The sequence below is a fragment of the Mobula birostris genome, chromosome 6 (genome assembly GCF_030028105.1).
Source record: "Mobula birostris isolate sMobBir1 chromosome 6, sMobBir1.hap1, whole genome shotgun sequence".
Taxonomy (NCBI): Eukaryota; Metazoa; Chordata; class Chondrichthyes; order Myliobatiformes; family Myliobatidae; genus Mobula; species Mobula birostris.
The window spans coordinates 164,629,030-164,651,263 of NC_092375.1; the positions used below are offsets into that span (position 1 = coordinate 164,629,030).

General features: G+C 42.2%; 1 protein-coding gene across 2 annotated transcripts in view; it reads left to right on the plus strand.

Moving 5' to 3' along the window:
• ccdc141 (coiled-coil domain containing 141) overlaps positions 1 to 22,234 on the plus strand; it is a 142,616-nt gene that overhangs the window by 26,525 nt on the left and 93,857 nt on the right. For both annotated transcript variants that reach the window (XM_072261776.1, XM_072261777.1), the window contains exons 7-8: positions 269 to 463; positions 12,145 to 12,317. In XM_072261776.1, coding sequence (XP_072117877.1) covers positions 269 to 463; positions 12,145 to 12,317 — 368 coding nt within the window. The remainder of the gene's footprint in view (positions 1 to 268; positions 464 to 12,144; positions 12,318 to 22,234) is intronic.

Below are 22,234 nucleotides of genomic sequence, written 5' to 3' on the forward strand. Positions count from 1 at the left end.
CGCAGTGGGCTAGGCAGCATCTATAGGAAGAAGTACAGTCGACGTTTTGGGCCGAGATGAAGAGTCTCGGCCTGAAACGTCGACTTTACTTCTTCCTACAGATGTTGCCTGGCCTGCCGCGTTCCACCAGCATTTTGTGTGTGTTGCTTGAATTTCCAGTATCTGCAGATTTCCTCGTATTTGTGTTTTTAACATAGTTATATATTTTTTCAGATGTTTTCTCTGTGGCTTTTGGAAGTTTAAAAAAATTTTAACTATTTTATTGCAGGAATTTACCTCACTGGTTGAAAGATTGAAAGGTGAGGCTGACGAGATATTGCTTAATGCAGAGATCACAGAAAAGGAACAGATGGCACTTCAAAATCAGAAAATGCAACTGATGTGTGAGGAGTTTTGGCTCCTCATGAAGGATCGAGATGTGTTGCTTCAAGAGGCATATGACTTTTTTAGAAGTGCAAATAAGGTCAGTTTTGATTTGCGGCCATGTTAACATTTGTGCTTTATACATCCAAGACATCTTTACGTAGCGTACACTTTTGTTAGGAAGATCAGTTGATATTTGTTGTGTTCTATTTTGGAAGACTGTAGTTGATTTGAGTTACAAAACGTACATTACTTATAACAAAAATCAGAAAACAGCAATCAAAATTCTTTGGACACATCATGCGAAGAGAGACGTTAGAACATTTAGTTACAACTGGAAAGCTGGAAGGAAAAAGAAGCAGAGGCAGGCAGAGAATGAAAATGATAGATGGAATAACATCATGGTTAGAAACAGGGGAGGCAACAAGTACAATTCGGAGGGTCAGGTACATGATCGCACACGCCGAATGGCAAGGCACCTGAATAAATGAATGATTTTGGAAGAAGGATAAAGGAAGCAATGTTGATAAAATTACATTGAAAAATCTCTTTCATTAATAATACTGAACCAAATCAAATCAAATTTGACCCATTGCCTGCAGCATCCATCCACCAGAGCTATTGATGGATGCCAAGGAACAATTAGGACAGCCTTCTGTACCCTGGAGATTTCTAGCACATTGTTGTGTTGCCCTCAAGGCAAGTAGTTCCCAGGTGGTGCCCTTGGAAATATCCCGATGGGAGGCAAAGCCAACATTGTAATTTTGAATTCCTTCAGCATTTTGTGTGTGTTGTTTGGATTTCCAGCAGCTGCAGATTTTCTCTTATTTGTGAATGTAACTTAAAAGGTTTTAAATGTGTCAGCATTTCAGAGACCTTCAGGAACTAAAGCAATTTAATCAAATAGATTACTTAATTAAAATGTATTAATTAAACACATGAAACACTTAATAACCTACTCCTCCAGTTGGAACTCTTACGATACTCTACCAGGTTTGACTGGTGTTGGATCTGAGAAATAAATTCTCTGACGACTCACATGTTACTCTGTATAGGGTCCAATGATGAGTGGAGTGATAGACTGGTATCTATCATTAAGCAGTCTTGAATTGCAGTGTGTCTGCATTAAGTCTAGGATCTGTATGTTGTGGAGCAGTTTGCTGCTACTGTCACTACACAATGTGGATACCATCAGGATTTTTGTTGTAATATACGGTATCTCTTCATGATGCTTTATCCGGAAATCTACATAATGCATAAACATTTCAGGCAATTAACCTCCGAGAGGGCTGAGAACGTATGGGCACAACTGATTCACCTCTGTAAAAGATACCAGAAATTTCCAAGTACCCTGTAGAAGTGGTCCAGGGCGTACAAGTCTCACTCCATTTTCATCAATTTTTCATCCTAATTTAGGCAAGGGTACAAAGGGAGCTCAGCTAGTGAGCCAATGCTGAATCTTTCAGATCTCTGATTTGTAGTTAGAGGATTATGTGTTTCAGATAATGTGAATACAGTCATTTTAACTTGTATCAAGTGCCTTTAAAAAATAATAGGGCTGGAGAAGCAGTTTCTATAAGAATGTAATGGTTGTATTGCATCCAGGGTGCTAACTGTGTGTTCATGTCACAGATTTTTGGCTTAGCCACCAGCCAGTTTGGTCATCATCCAGATGATAAATTGTGAACAGAATGATAACCAATTGGCAATAATGTATTAGTTGGTGTCAAGATCTGCCTGGTCATCCTTGTTCCCTGATTATTTTTGGTTTTCCAAAACAATCTGTGCCTCTATAAATACTTGCAGTCTTATTCTGAGGTTTAAAGTATGTAAGCCATTTTAGACAACCAATTCAGTGACTGTTTAAATCAAACCCATACTACATACTGGCATGGATACCATCTCATACCAATACCAGTGAAACTTGATAGTGCCACTCACACCAAATCAATTTCTCATATTTGTTTAGTTATGTTGCTTAACCCATTGACGCATTGCTTCATTCATCATAATACTTTAATCCTGAGATCTGGACCAAAATTTGTGTTCATACACATAAAATGAGTTTGAAGATTTCACCTTTGATTTTCTCACACTTGCAAGTTCCTGTAAATATAGATCTGTTTCACTCAATTTTTACTCTTGTCTCTGATCTGCTTTCTAAATGTATCTGAGTATTACAATAAAAATGCAAACTGAAGTATTAATTTTCTGATACCAGGAGAGATGCTCGCCTGTTCCCTAATGTGGATCAGGAAGTTGCAAGCAAACGAGCAAAAATATTAATCAATTATAAAATAAATAGAAGAAAATAATTTAGTTTGAGGGTGTTCAGAAAATCAGTTCAGTGCAATTCCATCGATATAAAGTTTTGAAAATCAATTTGTTTTTTATGAAGCTGCTTCTACTACATTCCTGCTGTTCCACAGTGTGCTGACAAATGTTGGTGCCTTCTGAATTGCCTGGAGTGGGATGAAATCTTGCTGCAAAGGGTGGAAGATGTTGGGATTGCATCTGACACATCAGAAGCGTGTACCTCAGATGAAGTAAATGCCTTTGCTGAGGTGCGAACCAAACAAGCTGGTCAATGCCGTAACTATTTGTAGAGCATGGCAACCAGCTTCTGTGAATAAACTGTGAGATGGTTTGTTGCTTCACAACAAATGATAATGACGATTGCTTCGCTGCCACCATTGTGTGTATTTTTATTGTAACCACTTTATTTGACATATGTGCTTGCAGTATTTCAGTAATGCCCACAGAAGCACCCTGAATTTGACCAATGAATGATTATGAAATCAAAAATTAATCATTAAAATGGTGTATGACCCTTTTTAATTGGAGTAAAAATTCAGAGTGTGTACTTAATTTTCACTGGAAGTCCAGGATGTAGTTTGTTTAGGTAGCTGATAGGCCCAGACTCTGACACAGTTGGGCAGTTGGTGGTTAATGCTGTGGGCTCATAGATAGCTTACCAAGTGGAGCACACCTGGCATATGCTATGGGCTAGAGATTCCCACAATGGACATGTTGTATTTAGTGGGGATACAACATGTCCCTGAATCTTTTTCTGTCCAGTTGGTGATCCTGTCCTGTGACTCAAGTTCAATCAGGTTTGCCGATCGAGTACAAAAGGCAGAAACTGGTAGCAGTTTGGAGCTTTGAACAGTGGCCAATCAGCGTTTGGAATTGATTGGCCACAGCATTTTAAAGTAAGGCGGGGCATGCAGAGCAGCCATTCTTGGAGTAGATAGAGTTAGAAAGGGGATTTTTTAGACTTTAGCTCTTTGAGGCTTCAGCGAAGAGATGCTTAAGTGAGAGAAGGCAAAAAAGCTGTAAGTAGAGTTCTTTTTCACCCCCCCCCGACAGTTTATTGTTCTTCCTTCTTTATATTTGCTCAGTTAGAACAGTAGGGATTGCTAGGCAGGATAGTGCAATGCCCCTCTTGCAGGATGTGGGAAGGTAGGGAGACCTCCATGATGACTATACCTGCAGGAAATGCATCCAGCTGCAGCTTCTAACACCCCCCCACCTGCCGTTAATGAGTTGGAGCTGGAACTGGATGAACTCCAGGTCATCTGGGAGGCTGAGGGTGTGATAGATAGGACATATGACTATGACTATGACTATACAGAGAGGTAGTCACACTGGAGGTGCAAGACACAGGAAACTGGAAGGGGAAAGGGGTTAAATGGCCAGTGCAGAGTACTGTTGGGGAGGTGTTCACTTGGAAGAGGAAAGTCACAGTGGTCAGGTCTCTGGCACTGAGTCTGGCTCTGAAACTCAGAAGGAAAGGTGGGGGGTGCGGAAAGAGGTGAGCTGTGGTGATGCAGGATTCATTAGAGGAACAGAAAGGAGGTTCTGTGGAGGAGAATGAGATTCCCGGATGGTAAGTTGGCTCCTGGGTGCCAGGGTCTGAGAGATCTCAAATCATGTCCACAGCATTCTTAAGTGGGAGGGTGAAAAGCCAGCGGTCATGGTCCATTTAGGTAGCAATGAGAGTGACGAGGTCCTGCAAAGAGAGTTCAGGGGGTTAGGTGCTCAGTTAAAGGGAGGACCTCCAGGTTGTGAGTCGATGAGTTGTATGTCCAGTCCCCCAGAATATCTTTCAATAACTTTCCCACCATGGATGTCAGGCTCACCAGCCTATAATTTCCTGGTTTATTTTCAGAGCCTTTCCTGAAGAACAAAACACCATTGGTTACCCTCTAATCCTCTGGTACCTCCCCTGTTGCTAAGAATGATTTAAATATCTCTGCTGGGGTCCCCAGCAATTTCTGCACTTGCCTCCTGCAGAGTGCTAGCAAGCACTTCATTGGGCCTGAGCTGCCAACAGTAGGATTGCATGCAAACTCGATTTCAACATTTAAGAGAAGTTTGGATAGGTACATGGATGGTGGTGGTATGAAGGGCTATGGTCCGGGTACAGATTGATGGGAGTAGGAAGATTGAATGGTTTGACATGGACTAGATTGGATGAAAGGCCTGTTTCCTTGCTGTCCTTTTCTATGACTCAATGACTGTATGACAGTGCTCAGAATAGAGTACTTATTTTGAGAGTTTAGCACGGGATGAACGAATGTCATGGCAAGACTAACATGGCCAACTAAGACTAATTAGACCTTCATTTGTTTACCCTTCCGGTTAATTTGAATGATTTTTCAGAGACAAATCTTAACTGTTGAAACTGAGTTTGCATGCAATCCTACTGGCAGCTGAGGCCCAATGAGGTGCTTGCTAGCACCCTGCAGGAGGCAAGTGCAGAAATTGCTGGGGACCCTAGCAGAGATATTTACATCATTCTTAGCAGCAGGTGAGGTACCAGAGGATTAGAGGGTAGCCTATGTTGTTCTGTATTTTTCTGGTGCCTTGCAGTGCTTGTAGATCTCAGACAGAAATAGGAGATAATCGCCTTGATCTTCAAATATCTTTTTTTTCCTAAGTAGAAACATGGAAAATCTACAACACAATACAAGCCCCTTGGCCCACAACGTTGTGCCAAACATGTACTTACTTTAGAAATTACCTACGGTTACCCATAGCCCTCTATTTTTCTAAGCTCCATGTACCTATGAAGGAGTCTCTTAAAAGACCCTATCATATCTGCCTCCACCACTGTTGCCGGCAGCCCATTCCACGCACTCACCACTCTCTGCGTTAATAAAAAAGAACTTACCCCTGACATCTCCTCTGTACCTACCTCCAAGCACCTTAAAACTGTGCCCTCTCATGTTAGCCATTCCAGCCCTGGGGAAAAAACCTCTGACTATCCACACGATCGATGCCTCCCATCATCTTATACACCTCTATCAGGTGTCCTCTCATCCTCCATCACTCCAAGGAGAAAAGGCCAAGCTCACTCAACCTATTCTCATAAGGTAAGCTCCCCAGTCCAGGCAACATCCTTGTAAATCTCCTCTGCACCCTTTCTATGGTTTCCACATCCTTCCTGTAGTGAGGTGACCAGAACTGAGCACAGTACTCCAAGTGGGGTCTGACCAGGGTCCTATATAGCTGTAACATTACCTCTCAGCTCTTAAACTCAATCCCATGGTTGATGAAGGCCAATACACCATATGCCTTCTTAACCACAGAGTCAACCTGCGCAGCAACTTTGAGTGTCCTATGGACTCTGACCCCAAGGTCCCTCTGATCCTCCACACTGCCAAGAGTCTTACCATTAATACCATATTCTATCATCATATTTGACCTACCAAAATGAACCACCTCACACTTATCTGGGTTGAACTCCATCTGCCACTTCTCAGCCCAATTGTGCATCCTATCAATGTCCCACTGTAACCTCTGACAGCCCTCCACATGATCCACAACACCCCCAACCTTTGTGTTATCAGCAAATTTACTAACCCATCCCCGCCACTTTCTCATCCAGGTCACTTATAAAAATCGTGAAGAGAAGGGGTCCCAGAACAGATCCCTGAGGCACACCACTGGTCACTGATCTCCATGCAGAACATGACCTGTCTACAACCACTCTTTGCCCTCTGTGGGCAAGCCAATTCTGGATCCATAAAGCAAGGTCCCCTTGGATCCCATGCCTCCTGACTTTCTCAATAAGCCTTGCACGGGGTACCTTATCAGATGCCTTGCTGAAATCCCTATACACAACATCTACTGCTCTACTTTCATCAATGTGTTTAGTCACATCCTCAAAAAAAATTCAGTCAGGCTCGTAAGGCACGACCTGCCCTTGACAAAGTATGCTGACTATTCCTAATCATATCCTGCCTCTCAGGATCCTCTCCATCAACTTACCAACCACTGAAGTAAGACTCACTGGTCTATAATTTCCTGGGCTATTCTTACTCCCTTTCTTGAATAAGGGAATAACATCCGCAACCCTCCAATCCTCTGGAACCTCTCAGGTCCCCATTGATGATGCAAAGATCATTGCCAGAGGCTCAGCAATTTCCTCCCTCGCCTCCCACAGTAGTCTGGGTTACAGCTCGTCCGGTCCCGGAGACTTATCCAACTTGGTGCTTTCCAAAAGCTCCAGCACATCCTCTTTCTTAATATCTATATGCTCAAGCTTTTCAATCCGCTGTAAGTCATCCCTACAATTGCCAAGATCCTTTCCTGTAGTGAATACTGAAGCAAAGTACTCATTAACTATCTCTGGTATCTTTTCCAGTTCCATACACACTTTTCCACTGTCACACTTGATTAGTTTTATTCTCTCACACCTTATCCTCTTGCTCTTCACATTATTGTAAGTCGTCGATAAATTGAAGTTGCTGGCAAGTTTCATCATCGATGTCTGCCTTTACTATAGGATAGTACTGGGAAGTATTCCGCTTTCACAACTTTATTGACTGAAGATAGTGTGCTGCAATCAGGTATGTTGCCAAAGAACCTTGGTTTAGCAGACATTGACCGTAAAATCCAGCCACTCATCTGCTTTGTTGAACAAACTGACAATTCTTGGAATGTGATGTCCTACCATACACAAATACAGGTATCATTTGAGTACTACAGCTTGATACGAAGGTTCGGGTAAACTGAAATCTGTAATGTAGTCACAAAGGCTAAATAGTTTTTAACTTGATTAGTTTTACTCTCACAGGGAGGTTGCTAGAAGTGAGGTGCAAGTTTGCAGTTAGAAAAATTGAGAAAGGTGTCAGGGCTGTGAGACAGCTTTGTCTGATGCTGTGTTTCACTGAAAATTATTCTACTGTCGACCTGTTGGTTAGTATCATGGAGCTAATGAAGTAAGGTTAGGCTGTGTCTTATTTCATTTGGAGTGAAGCAGGGTCAGGAATATCTGATTGAGCTATCTAAATCATGGGAGGGACAGACAGGGTAGATAGTGAGAAGCTTTCATCTTTTGCAGTGATGTATAAAATTAGATTTGTGTTTCTGGTAAGGTGTAGGTAGTTTGGAGAGGTTTTGAGGAAGGTAAGGTGGAAATGGGATTAGTGTAGATAGGTTTTCGATTAAATGTATGGATATGGTGACCCATTGGATCTGCTTCTCTACAACTCTAAGATAAGAGCAACATTAAAATTTAACTGTGCCCAGTTAATGGCCGGAGTTATTTTTCTGACTGTTTTAACAGATTATCTTTTAAACCCCAAAGTTAAATCCATTGTTTTTTTCAACCCAGTTTCCTTTACACATATACATCCAATTTAATTTGTCAACTATTTCAAATGATTAATTATATTTTTAAAAATATCTTTTGGTGATATTACTTCTTGAATAAGATTGCCCTTCTTTATTTGCAGTGGTGAACCATTCATTTTAAACTAGGCACAACTGTTTAAGTGATGCAAACCACTTTGCATCCCTCTAATTTTCTAAAAGGAAGTCACTGCTTACAGAGTGATAAGCACATCAGTTATTTCAGGCAGAACATGTGTTCTTGTGAGTAATTTATACCCTTTTAAACAATAATTACCAATTATACTTAATCACCTCACACATGTTGGCTAATATAAAAGGTATTTGAAGATATTGTGAACTCAGTGGTTGACAAATGCAGCTTTCACACTTTATTTGGTGGTTTAATGAGTTACAAATAGAGGATTTCACATGCAAAGACAATATTGAAAGACATGTTCATTTCATTCCAGTCTAATAATTTAATGATCTGTTTTATTCCACATCATTAGCAAGGGGTCATTTCTGGGTAACAGATTTGAGTAAACTATCCAGTACATATTGTGACCAAACATGAATAAGCAATTACTTTCTTTAATGTTGTATTGTTACTAAATGCATACTTTTAAAGCATTTTTTGAATTTTGTTTTTGACTTATTATGGATAATACTGCATTACCACACAAAGTAAATAAAAAAGATAATGCACACTAGGGCTCTGATTAGTCCACACTTGGAACACTGTGCTCAGTTCTGGTCACCATTTTATAGGAGGGATGTGGAAACTTTAGAGAAGGTGAATTAGAGAACATGTCTTTCAAGGAAAGGTTGAGTAAGCTTTGGAGCAAAGGAGGGTGAGATAAAGTTGTATAGATAGAAGCCAGCACCTTTTAACCCGGGTGTATTAATACCAGAGGACGTCCTTTTAAGATGAGTGGAGGAAAGGTTAGGGGAAATGTCAGAAGTAGATTTTTTTAGACAGAGTGGTAAATGCCTGGAATACCCTGCCAGATGCAGTGGTAGATGCTGGTACATTAGGGCCGTGATATGGATGGGAGGAAAATGAATGGGTTTGGTCTATGTATGAGGGAAGAGTTTGATTGATGGTGGAATAAGTTAAAAGTTTGGCAGAGTATCATGAACGAAAGGGCCTGTGCTGTGCTGCACTGTTCTAAATTCTATGACAATGTATAGTTGTTGGTGCTATTGAACCCAGAGAAGTAATAATCCAGGAATGTAATATCTGGAACAAAAAGACAGAAATAGTAATCTTGATCATGATTTCAATACAATCATTGTCACTGAAGTGACAGCGATGAGCAAATTAGTGTGCCTAAAGGTAGACAGATTCCCTAGTCCCAACAGGATGCATCTCAGGGAGTTGAAAGTAATAGCAGAAGTTACAGTGGACGCATTTGTGATAATTTACCAAAGATTCACTGGCCTCTAGCCAGGTCTCGGCTGAGTGGAAGACTGTGAATGTAACACCAGGAATGTAGCATCTGGATAAAAGTGGTTCCATCAGGATGGGTTCTTGAAGGCAGGTCCTGTTTGACAAACTTTCTTGAGTTTTTGAGGATATAATGAGCACGGTGGATAGAATGGAACAGGTGGATGTTGTATACTTGGATTTCCAGAAGGCGTTTGATAAGATGCCGCATAAAAACCTTAACCATAAGATAAGGAGGCTTGGGGCTTGGGGTAATGTATTAGCACGGACAGAGGGTCCATTCATCAATAGAAGGCAGATTGAATTAAAGCTGCAAAAAGTAGTGGATACAGCTCATTCCATCATAGGTAAAGCTCTCCCCACCCTTTAGCACATCTACGCAGAGCATTGTCACAAGAAAGCAGCTCCATCATCAAAGATCCCCACCACCCAGGCCATGCTCTCTTCTCGCTACTGCCATCAGGAAGAAATTACAGGGGCCTCATGACCCACACCACTAGGTTCAGGAATAGTTATTACCCCTCAACCATCAGTCTCCTGGACCAGACGGGATAACTTCACTCAACTTCACTTACCCCATCACTGAACTGCTCCCATAACCTATGGACTCACTTTCAAGGGCTCTTCATCGTACATTCAATAGGTACATTTAATGTCAGAGAATTGTATACAATAAATCAAAAAGCGGCCGGTCATGAGGCCCTGAGAGTGAGTCACATTCCCGCAAAGAACTGAAGTCGGAGTGTAACTCTAGGTCAGGGTCTTGATATTTATTGCTTATTATTATTATTTTTGTATTTGTACAGTTTGGTGTCTTGCACAATGCTCGTTTTTCCATCATGCTGGGTGTGGTCTTTTATCGATTCTATTCTGTTTCTTGTTTTTACTGTGAATGTCCACAAGGAAATGAACCTCAGCGTTATGTATGGTGACATGTACTTTGATAATAAAGTTACTTTGAACCTCTGAACGTTAAACTTTTTTGAGACTTGGGATAAAAGGGTGTTGCTCTGGTTAGCCATCAGCGGTGAGCGGATTGCTGTGGGGATCAGTGCTGGGAAAGGCTGAGTCAATGACCGGATCAGCCATAATCTTATCGAATGGCAGAGCAGGTTTGATGGGCCAGGTGGCCATTTTCACCCCTATTTCTTATGATCTGAAAGTGGTACAAACATATGCAGTGGGTTCACATACAAGCTTTGGTTAGAACACCTGTCATTGTTACTCAATGTGTTGTGTGACTTCAAATCCACAGCAACATGGTTGATTTAAAACCGTCCACTGAAATGATCAAATACTACTGGTTCAAGAAGGAATCTCACTACAATTTCCTGGAAAGAAATTAGGCATGATAAAAATAGACTCGCACCTTGATAGACTGATCTTTTTTTTTGTAATTTATTTTTTATTGAAGTTCATCTATGTTCTTTGAATTTAAAAAAATACAGCTACTTAAAATTAAACACAAAATTCTGCAGATGCTGGAAAACCAAAGCAACACACACAAAATGCTGGAGGAACTCAGAAGATCAGGTAGCATCCATGGAAATGAACAGTCAACGTTTTGGGTCAAGACCCTTCTTCAGGACTTAAAATGATTTGTCATTGATCACCCACCTGAGTATATAGTGCATTTGTGGTTTTCCTGACATTTCGATTAATCATCCTGAATAATGTGTATTATGTATGGTATGTATATGTTTACAGAAGAAATTGGATCATTTATCTTTTATCTTTCAAAGTTCATTTTCAATTTTTTGGTTTTAGCGAGAATTAAAATTGTGTCTGGAAAACCAAATGACCAGTGTAATATGATTTATTATGATTTTTATAATATGAATTATTATGATGAGTGAAGTGTAACATCATAATAACAGAATACAACACGAAGTGGGAATCAAAGCAATCAGATCTGTTAATTAGCCTAAATGAGGAGACAGAACTTTGAATGTCCTGTTTGCTGATAAAGTGAGTGAGGCTGGCTTTTATCCCCTCCCCTCCTCTTGGTGTTGATATTTCCCAAAACCCCAACTTGCATTTGCCCATTAATCCCAGGTAAAGGTTTAACCATCTGCAGAGATAACAATTCAATCAGAATAAGTTAATGAAACCACATAAAATAATATTTTGGAAGCTCATTTAAGAGATACCAAATAAAGTAAAAATGCCATTAATCAAATAGGATCAAAATGAATATCAGGTGCAGGACATAAGCTTTGCACACTGGCTTTCTTGGTACTTGTATCTTTTTAATAGTTACCCTCTCTTCTTTCACTAGCCAACTTAATTCCAGTTCTGAGTGAATGAACCTGATGGGTCTTACAACTACTGCAATATGATTTCACAGCTAGAAATGGGTCTCATCATCAAAGCTAATAACATGGATTGAAATCTCTGAATATTCTGTACTTTAGTTACTTGATAACTAAAAGAGCTTTATCTATTTGAACCTTTCTGAAGCGATAACCATGAGAAGAAAAGCTTTTGGCTATATAGCAACCTGATACACCCCAATGTTATCTGAAATTCACAGAAAAGCTTTTGGCTATATAGCAACCTGATACACCTCAATGTTATCTGAAATTCACCAACTAATACTGCAACACCATGTTTTCAACGTTAGCTAGAGGCTTTCCATTTTTTTTAAAATGCTTGTTGTACATCCATGTATGATGTAGTATGGTTTACTGATATTGTGTTTCCATCGAAAGGGATTTGATGCACTGGGAGGCATAGAGAATAAGTTGAAGCAACTTAATATGAAGACACTTAGTTTGCCAGAACTCTCTAAAGAACATAAGACTCTGTGCCTTGCAATCGAGGATGCAACTTCAGATGCTCTACTGAAGGGGGAAATGCTCCTGAATAAAGCTGACTCTGAGAGGTAAGGAGTAGATTACGGTGAATGTTGGATTTAGAATGCACAAATTTCCAAGTAAAATATCAGTGACTGGAGATTTTCTTACATACAGAACAGTCATAGTCGCATTTTGTGCGATGTTGATTAATTGTACAAGTTGTGATATAGCAATTAGAAAAGTCACTCATGAAGATTTTTGTTTCCCTGATATTCACCAGATCTCTTATGTATATTTTGCAATGCTTACCTTAACATGTTATCCATTTTCATTATTGTATTCTACATCTTAAATGACCTGACATTCTAATTTTGGTTGATAATGCTTTGCCTTATAACTCCTATGGTGCTATCATAGATTGATTATTATTAATATCTTTGAAAGTCCTCAAAGTTTCTCCATGTTGATAATATGCAGAGAATGATTACCTCTCATGAGACTGTTTTAATACTCAATAATGGGTTAGTTTGGGTTTGGAGTGATGGAGCGGAAGTGTGGGAGGAATGCAGAATCTTGGTGGTGTGAGCAGGTAGTGTAGTGATAAGGGGAACAATGAGGAATACACTCTCAAAAAGGTTGCATTCATCAAAAGTCTTTTTGAAGGCTTTCTTGATTCTAATTATAAACTCAAGAAATCCTGCAGATGCTGGAAATCCAAAGCAGCATTGTGGCACAAGAGGAGGCCTTGGCCAGACATGTTGAAATGGGAATCAGAATTAAAACGTTGGGCCACCAGGAAGTTCCACTTTTGGCGGATGGAGTGGAGGTGCTCGATGAAGCAGTCCCTCAGTTTATGACAGGTGTCATCAATGTCGAGGAGGCCACATTGGCAGCATTGGATGCAATTGACGGCCCCAGCAGATCTGCAGGAGAAGTGTTGCCTCACCTGAAAGGACTGTTTGGGGCCCTGATTAAACGTAACGGAGGAGGTGAATGGGCAGCTGTAGCACTGTGGCCACTTGCAGGAATAAGTGCCGGGAGAGACAAGAGTGTCACAAAGGAAGAAATCCCTGCATGTTGGTCCATGGCCACCTCTTGTGCCACGATGAGCCCACCCTCAAGGTGGAGGAGCAACACCTCATATTAATGCGCAAGCCATAGAGAACAAGGTGGATGATCTTAAAGGGAGACTCACCTACTGCAGGGAGATGCAGAACTGCTGTGTATTCTGTTTCACCGAGACCTGGCTCTCCCCTGCCACCCCCGACTGTGCCATCCGACCAGAGGGATTTTCGATCCATCGTATGGACCGCACGGCGTCTTCGGGCAAGACGAGGGGAGGTGGTGTCTGCCTACTGATCAACACTGCGTGGTGTTAGGACACAGTGGCACTGACAAGCTCCTGCAGCCCGGACCTGGAACACCTGTCGGTGAAGTGTCGTCCTTACTATCTGCCACGGGAATTCACCTCGGTCATACTGACAGCGGTCTACATTCCCCCCCAGGCAGACGTGGAGTGTGCTCTGAGCATAATGTATGCCAACATCAGTGAACTTGAGACCAGGTATCCGGAGGCTTTGGTCATTACAGCCGGGGACTTTAACCAGGCCAACCTCAGAAAGGCGCTGCCAAAGTTATACCAACATGTCTCCTGCCCCACTGGAGGCCCGAATATACTTGACCACTGCTACACAGCAGTCAAGGATGCCTACCGTTCCATCCCACAACCTCACTTCGGAAAATCGGACCATCAGGCCGTACTCCTCCTCCCGGCTTACAAACAGAAACTGAACCGGGAGGTCACGGTGTCAAAAGTAGTGTCGCGTTGGACAGAGGAAATGGATGAGGTCCTCCGTGACTGCTTTGAATTGGTGGACTGGTTAGTATTCAAGGACTCGGCAGCTAACCTTGATGAGTATGCCTCAGCTGTCACGGACTTTATTTGGAAATACACAGAGGACTGTGTGTCTCACAAGACAATCCAGGTATTCCCTAACTGGAAACCTTAGACGAATTATGAGGTCAAGTCCCTTTTAAAGGCTAGAGCTGGTCCAGGGATACCAGTCGCTACACGGAATCCAGGCGTAAATTCCAGAAAGCCATTAAGGGTGCCAAGAGGCAATATTGAGCCAAGTTGGAAGCCCAGGCTAACCAGAGGGATGCCAGTAGACTATGGCAGGGTCTAAATGAGATCACTGGGCGCAAAGAAAAGGCTGAGAATATCAATAACTGTGGTGCTTCTCTTCCTGATGAACTTAACGTATTCTACGCAAGATTCGAACAGAAGAGGAGTGTCCCGCTCCCTCCAGATGAACCGGACCTGGTGGCATCGAGATTCATTGTCACCGAGGAGGACGTTAGAAGGGCCTTCCTGAAGATAAATCCAAGGAAGGCGACGGGCCCAGATGGCGTCCTGGGACGGGTTCAGATGGCGTCCCAGGACAGGTTCTCTGGGCCTGTGCAAGCAAGCTAGCTGGAGTGTTTGCTGACATCTTCAACTGCTCCTTGCTTCAGTCTAAGGTCCCCTCGTGTTTTAAGAAGGCAACAATAATCCCAGTGCCGAAGAAGAGCAAGGTGGCATGCCTGAATGACTATCGACCTGTGGCTCTGACATCAATTGCTATGAAGTGCTTCGAGAGATTGGTTGTGGCACACATCAACCACAGCCTACTGGTCAATCTCGATGCTTTGCAATTCGTCTACCGGAACAACAGGTCAATGGCAGATGCCATCTCTCTGGCTCTACGTTCCTCCTTAGAACACCTGGAGAATAAAGATGCATACGTAAGGCTCCTTTTCATTGACTACAGCTCTGCCTTTAATGCCATCATTCCAAATAAACTGATTCCTAAGCTCCAGAACCTGGGCCTTAGCACTTAGATGTGCAGCTGGATCTTCAACTTCCTCACAGACAGGACCCAGGCTGTAAAAATAGGGGACAAGCTCTCTCTACAATCACTCTGAGCACCGGTGCCCCACAAGGCTGTGTACTCAGCCCCTTGCTGTACTCACTGTACACCCATGATTGTGTAGCCAAGTTTCCATCAAAATCAATATACAAGTTTGCTGATGACACAACAATTGTAGGCCATATCTCAGGTAATGATGAGACTGAGTACAGAGAGGAAATTAAGAACCTGGTGGCACGGTGTGAAGACAATAACCTATCTCTCAACGTCAGCAAGACGAAGGAATTGGTTGTTGACTTCAGAAGGAGTAGTGGACCGCATGACCCAATTTACATCAGTGGTGCGCAAGTGGAACAGGTCAAAAGTTTTAAGCTCCTCGGGGTCAATATCACAAATGATCTGACTTGGTCCAACCAAGCAGAGTCCACTGCCAAGAAGGCCCACCAGTGCCTTTACTTCCTGAGAAAACTAAAGAAATTTGGCCTGTCCCCTAAAACCCTCACTAATTTTTATAGATGCACCGTAGAAAGCATTCTTCTAGAGTGCATCACAACCTGGTATGGAAGTTGTCCTGTCCAAGACCGAAAGAAGCTGCAGAAGATTGTGAACACGGCGCAGCACATCACACAAACCAATCTTCCGTCCTTGGACTCACTTTACACCACACGCTGTCAGAGCAGTGCTGCCAGGATAATCAAGGACACGACCCACCCAGCCAACACATTTTTCGTCCCTCTTCCCTCCAGGAGAAGGCTCAGGAGCTTGAAGACTCATACGGCCAGATTTGGGAACAGCTTCTTTCCAACTGTGATAAGACTGCTGAATGGATCCTGACCCAGATCTGGGCCGTACCCTCCAAATAACCGGACCTGCCTCTCTGTTTTTTTGCACAGCCTTACTTTCCATTTTTCTATTTTCCATTTATAATCTATAATTTAAAATTTTAATATTTACTATTTTTTTACTATTTTTAATATTTAATATTTGTAATCCAGAGAGCGGGAAGCGCAGAATCAAATATTGCTGTGGTGATTGTACGTTCTAGTATCAATTGTTTGGCGACAATAAAGTATAAAGTATTATGTCTGGGTAGCCTCCAAACCTGATAGCATGAATAAAGATTTCTCCATCTGGTATAAAAATAATTCCCCCCCACCCCCATTCCCCACTCTGGCATTTACCTCTTCTCACCTGCCTATCACCTACCTTGGTGCCCCTCCTCCTTCCCTTTCTCCTATGGTCCACTCTCCTTTCCCATCAGATTCCTTCATCTCCAGTCTTCACCTTTCCCATCCACCTGACTTCACATATCACCTCCCAGCTATTCTTCTTCCCCTCCCACCACCTTTTTATTCTGGCATCTTCCCCCTTCCTTTCGTTTCGAAGAAAGGTCTCGGCCCAAAATATCAAGTGATTGCTCATTTCCATGGATGCTGCCTAACCTGCTGAGTTCCTCCGGCATTTTGTGTATATTAATTTTAATTACTTTTATTTTTAACTATCACTAACTTTTTTTAGGAAATGGTGCTGAGAAGGCTTGGATCCAGAGAATAGATGTAGTGTGTATGGATTTTAGCAAGGCATTTGATAAGGTACTTCCTTGCAAGGCTTATTGAGAAAGTAAGGAGGCATGGGATCCAAGGGGACATTGCTTTGTGGATCCAGAACTGGCTTGCCCACAGAAGGCAAAGAGTGGTTGTAGACGGGTCATATTCTGCATGGAGGCCGGTGACCAGTGGTGTACCTCAGGGATCTGTTCTGGGACCCTACTCTTTGTGATTTTTATAAATGACCTGGATCAGGAAGTGGAAGGATGGGTTAGTAAATTTGCTGATGACACAAAGGTTGGGGGTGTTGTGAATAGTGTGGAGACCTGTCAGAAGTTACAACGGGACATTGATAGGATGCAAAACTGGACCGAGAAGTGGCAGATGGAGTTCAACCCAGATAAATGTGAGGTGGTTCATCTTGGTACGTCAAATATGATGGCAGAATATAGTATTAATGGTAAGACTCTTGGCAGTGTGGAGGATCAAAGGGATCTTGGGGTCTGAGTCTATAGGACACTCAAAGCTGCTACGCAGGTTGACTCTGTGGTTAAGAAGGCATACGGTGCATTGGCATTCATCAATAATGGGATTGAGTTTAAGAGCCGAGTGGTAACGTTGCAGCTATGTAGGACCCTGGTCAGACCCCACTTGGAGTACTGTGCTCATTTCTGGCTGTCTCACCACAGGAAGGACGTGGAAGCCATAGAAAGGGTGCAGAGGAGATTTACAAGGATGTTGCTGGACTGGGGAGCATGCCTTATGAGAATAGGTTGAGTGAACTCAGCCTTTTCTCCTTGGAGTGACGGAGGATGAGAGGTGACCTGATAGAGATGTACAAGATAATGAGAGGCATTGATCGTGTGGATAGTTGGAGGCTTTTCCCCAGGGCTGAGATGGCTTGCATGAGAGAGCGTAGTTTTAAGGTGCCTGGAAGTAGGTACAGAGGAGATGTCAGGGGTAAATTTTTTACGCATAGAGTGGTGAGTGCGTGGAATGGGCTACAGGCAGTGGTGGTGGAGGCGGAAATGATAGGGTCTTTTAAGAGACTCCTGGATAGATACATGGAGCTTAGGAAAGTAGAGAGCTATGGGTAAACCCTAGGTAGTTCTAAGGTAGGGACATGCTTGGCACAGCTTTGTGTTCCAAAGGGCCTGTATTGAGCTGTAGGTTTTTCTATGTTTCGAATAAGTGCCCAGCCTACTTATCGTCAAGAAAAAGCTTGGACTGTTTCCCATTGTTCAGTAAGCTCTCTCACAATAATCTCCTGACCTGTGCCTGAACCTTGTAGTTTAGAAAACACATTTTAGAACTGATTCCATTAATTAATTTGGAAATATTTCCATTGAAATACTAATTGATAGTTTTAAGAAAATTACACTAGGTTCTGCTGAAGACCTGAGGTGTATTCACAATCAGTGCAAAACATCAAAAAAAAGGAGCTGCTTGATCTAGGAATTGGCCAGATGTGTGAGCAGAGCTGGCTTATTGTATAATATCTTTTAAAGCTTGGGACTGGGATTGTGGCAAGGCCTGGGATCTTCCACCCATTTTTAACTCCCACATCCTCCTGCTTGTCCATCATTGATACAATCACAAAGAAGGCCAGAGACCATACTTCATTAGGAATATGAGGAGATTTGGTATTTCACCAAAGGCTCTTGTAAAATTTTGCTTGAAAACAAATCAAAACCACTCAGGGAATGACTCTGTGTGACGCGCTTCTAAAGTAACTAGAGTTCAAAGTCAAAAAATGGTACTTTCAATCGTTTATTATGAAACCAGCAAAGAAGAAAAATTTGTAGCTATAAAAAAACTAACAAGACTAGCGATGTGGCAAAATTAACGTTCTAATTAGCATAACTGAGCAGTTGAACTAAATTAGCAATTTTAGCATTATAGAGAAGTTAACAACCAACAAAAAAAAAATCACCCTCCAGCTCATTCCCTGGCTCCAACTAGACAAAAACTGAACTAAACATGAATATGTAACTGCACTCATTTGCTTCTTCCACGCCCCAACCCACATGCAAATTACCCATAATAAACACGCAACACAAAATACAATCCAGACGGACAGAAATTAGATACGTGGCTCCTACATCCCAGCCCCTAATTATTACATTACAATAATCACAACTACATACTACTAAAAATAGGAGACAATGAAATCTTCAAGAACAAACATCTTAACATTCATGCAAATACCCTCTGTCTTCTTTCAGTGAAGTTACGTAACAGAGGTTACCAGCATTAAGCCGGGTACAGAGTGATTTTTACCACCACTCTCTGTCAAGTCAGTGACACAAGTTAAAGTCATAAAGCGTTCTCAAAGCTCTGCCTCCTATAGAAGATTGATCTGGGTTATAGGCCTGTCCATACAGCTGGTCTTGGTCTTGTTGTGCACCTGCTGCACAAATCCTCTTATATCTGGTAAGACTTGAATGGCTCTTCCCATGATCCATGAGTTTTGAGGGGCTATTGTCAACTACAAGTGCAATGACTTTTGGGAGAAAATTGCATTTTATACCTGACCATTTCTGACATTCCTGTAACTGTAGTAAATACTTATTGACCCACTGTTTCCAAAACAAGTTTGACACCTATTGGATGAGCATTCATATTTTCCTCTTGGAACTTTACTGATGGTAAGGATGGTGAGGTCTTCAGAAGCAACAAATGTTGGGTGCTAGTGCTTCAAAATCATTGGGATCGGAGGATGATTTAGTGATTAGACGAACATTGATAATACCCTCCACTTCACAAAGGAAACCCTCTTCGTCAAGATTCTGTACCTTCATGGTGGAATTGTGGATCTTTCGCACAGAGCTGATCAATCTCTCCCATGTTTCTCTGTGAGGTGAACCAGCTGGGTGGGTTAAAAATCTACTTAGTTCCTTTTTGAAGAAGGACATCTATGATCCGTGAATGATTCCACTTCTGAATGGCTTCTCGCAACACCCACTTAGCTCCAGGAAAGTTTGTCGCATTACCAGAGCATGGTTCACGAACCTGTCCTCGTCTTGCTATAAAGCATCAAAGTGCATTCACAAAGGCATCTGTGTCTAAACAAGATGCTATTTCGATGTGAACAGCTTGTATAGCTAGACAGGTGAATATGACCCCATTCCTCTTCACCGTACTCTTTCTGCACTTCACCTCAAAAGGTCCGAAGTAGTTCACTTCTACATGTGTAAATGGAGGTTCATCTGAAAATATCTTTCTCTCCAAAGAATAGCCAGAGAGTGAATCTGTGGAATTCTTTGCTACAGCTTGCTGTGGAGGCCAAGTTTTTATGTACTGTATATTTAAGGCAGAGGTTGATAGATTCTTGATTGGTCAGGGCATGAAGGGATACAGGGAGAAAACAGGAGATTGGAGCGGAGAGAAAAATTGGATCAGCCATGATGAAATGGTGGAGAAGACTTGATGGTCTAATTGGCCTAAATCTGTTCCTGTATCTTATTGGTTTATGGTCTTATGGAATACCCTTGTTGTTCTTCATCCAATCAGATTGAGTACAATTGCTTCCTCTTCTGGCTAAGAAACAAGAGCAGAATCTTAAATCTAAGAATTCAGACCACTTCCTTGCTCAGACAGGTCCAAGGTGATGTGATGGATTTTGCATGTTACTGCATTCACGTCCTCTTCAATCTGCGTGGCATTCATTGTAACACTTCTCTTGACTTCTGGATCATCTACCAGAAGTTCTCCAGAACAATCGAGATTCACAGCCTTTGAGGCTGAAAAGATATTGAGGCTGAAAAAATACTGAGGCCTTGACACCCATGTCTCATTCTTCAGGAATGCTTTCACCTTCAAACCCCTAGAGTCCACATCTGTTGAGTTACTTACAATGTTTACATACCTCCATTGAGATGCTTGTGAGACCTTAAGAATTTCTGAAACTCTGTTAGCAATGCGGCTTCAGAATCTGGAGGTTCCCTTCTTGATATACTTCAGCTTAGAAGTACCTTCAGTCCAATACACTGAGTCATGAAGCTGTACGTGCATCTCCTTCCTCCACAGTGTGTCTATACGGCTTGCCATCGTAGCAGCAGTGAGTTCCAAACAAGGAATAGAAACTGACTTCAATGGCGCTATATGAGCTCATTCTTACCCTTGGCCATTAGGCTCTATAATGAGTCAACCTGTAACCAGCAAAGTGATGACGCCCTCCTGTTACACTGTTTGTGGTAACTCATTTTTTATTCTTTCTACTTCTCTTATATTTATATCTGTGCACTTGTAATGCTACTGTGACACTGTATTTTCCTTCGGGATCAATAAATTATTTATCTTATCCACTTTGAGTGTCAAAAGCCACCTTTAGCACAAATGGATACAAGGTCATGATAGAGAGACACCGTTTCTTCCTCAGAGGGACACTGACACTTGCAATCATCAACAAAGAAGCAATGCAAAACCTTATCCACCATCTCATGGCTGAACTGTTCTTCAACATCTTCTGTGCATTTCCTTAGAGTGAAATTGGCATAGCTGCTTAGTGATGAAGTTTCTCCAAAGAGATGTACCACCACTACTACTATGTCGACTCAGGCCTAGGGGGCCAGCTTCGGGCACGATGACGGACTCTCCACTTCTCCCTCTCCCTCATCAGTGTGTTCAGTTCATCTACATTAGCTGCGCCGCTGTGTTCTAGGAGCGTGTTGACCATAGTCTTGGGAGGGCGCCCAGGGTTCATCCTCCCCTACTTGGGCTCCCATATGATGACTAAGCTGGCATGTAGCTTGGGGTGGTGTAGACAGTGCCCCGCTAGTTGCAGTCTTCTCGCCTCGATTTTAGTGGAGAGCATCAGTAGGTTGTTATAGAGCTCGACGTTCGTCATGTGCTGTTGCCAGCTCACGTCAAGAGCCATCCGGAGCATTCATGTATAGCAACCATCTGGAGACTTGCGCATCATCTTGGTGAGGGTCCACGTCTCGCATCCGTACATGAGAATGGACTCTATGACTGGAATGAAAATCCTCTTTTTAAGCCCCCTGGTCAGGTTCGACTTCCAGATTTCCTTCATGTCGTTCATAGCCCTCCACGCCAGCGCCTTCCGTATCTTTATGTCCTTCACTGAACTCATGTACCACCACCACTCTAAAAATCCACCATATCTTGGCTAAGGTCACCATCAGGCTACTAGAGAAACCTCGGCAGATCTGCATCTTCCACTGGTACCTTACCCTGATGAAACATTGATTAAGTAGCTGCCAGATCACCACTGGTTCTTTTCTGAATCTGATTATGACTCCAGTCAGTGAGCTAGTAAGATCTGGTCTGTATAAGAGCCGAGTATTAAGTGATATTCCCTGAAAAGTAATTCCACAGTCAAATACTACACAAAGCTTCTCTTTTCTGGGGTGATAAACACCATGATATGGAATATACCATCACTGCTTTCCAAATCCTCTGCTGACACTCTTTTGGCGTAATCTTTGGAGATGACATCCTTCATGACAGCTGTTTAGTCAGTGTGAAATGACAAATCCTTATTAAACCGCTTCTTTAGATTTAGATCACGTTGTTCAGTTATCT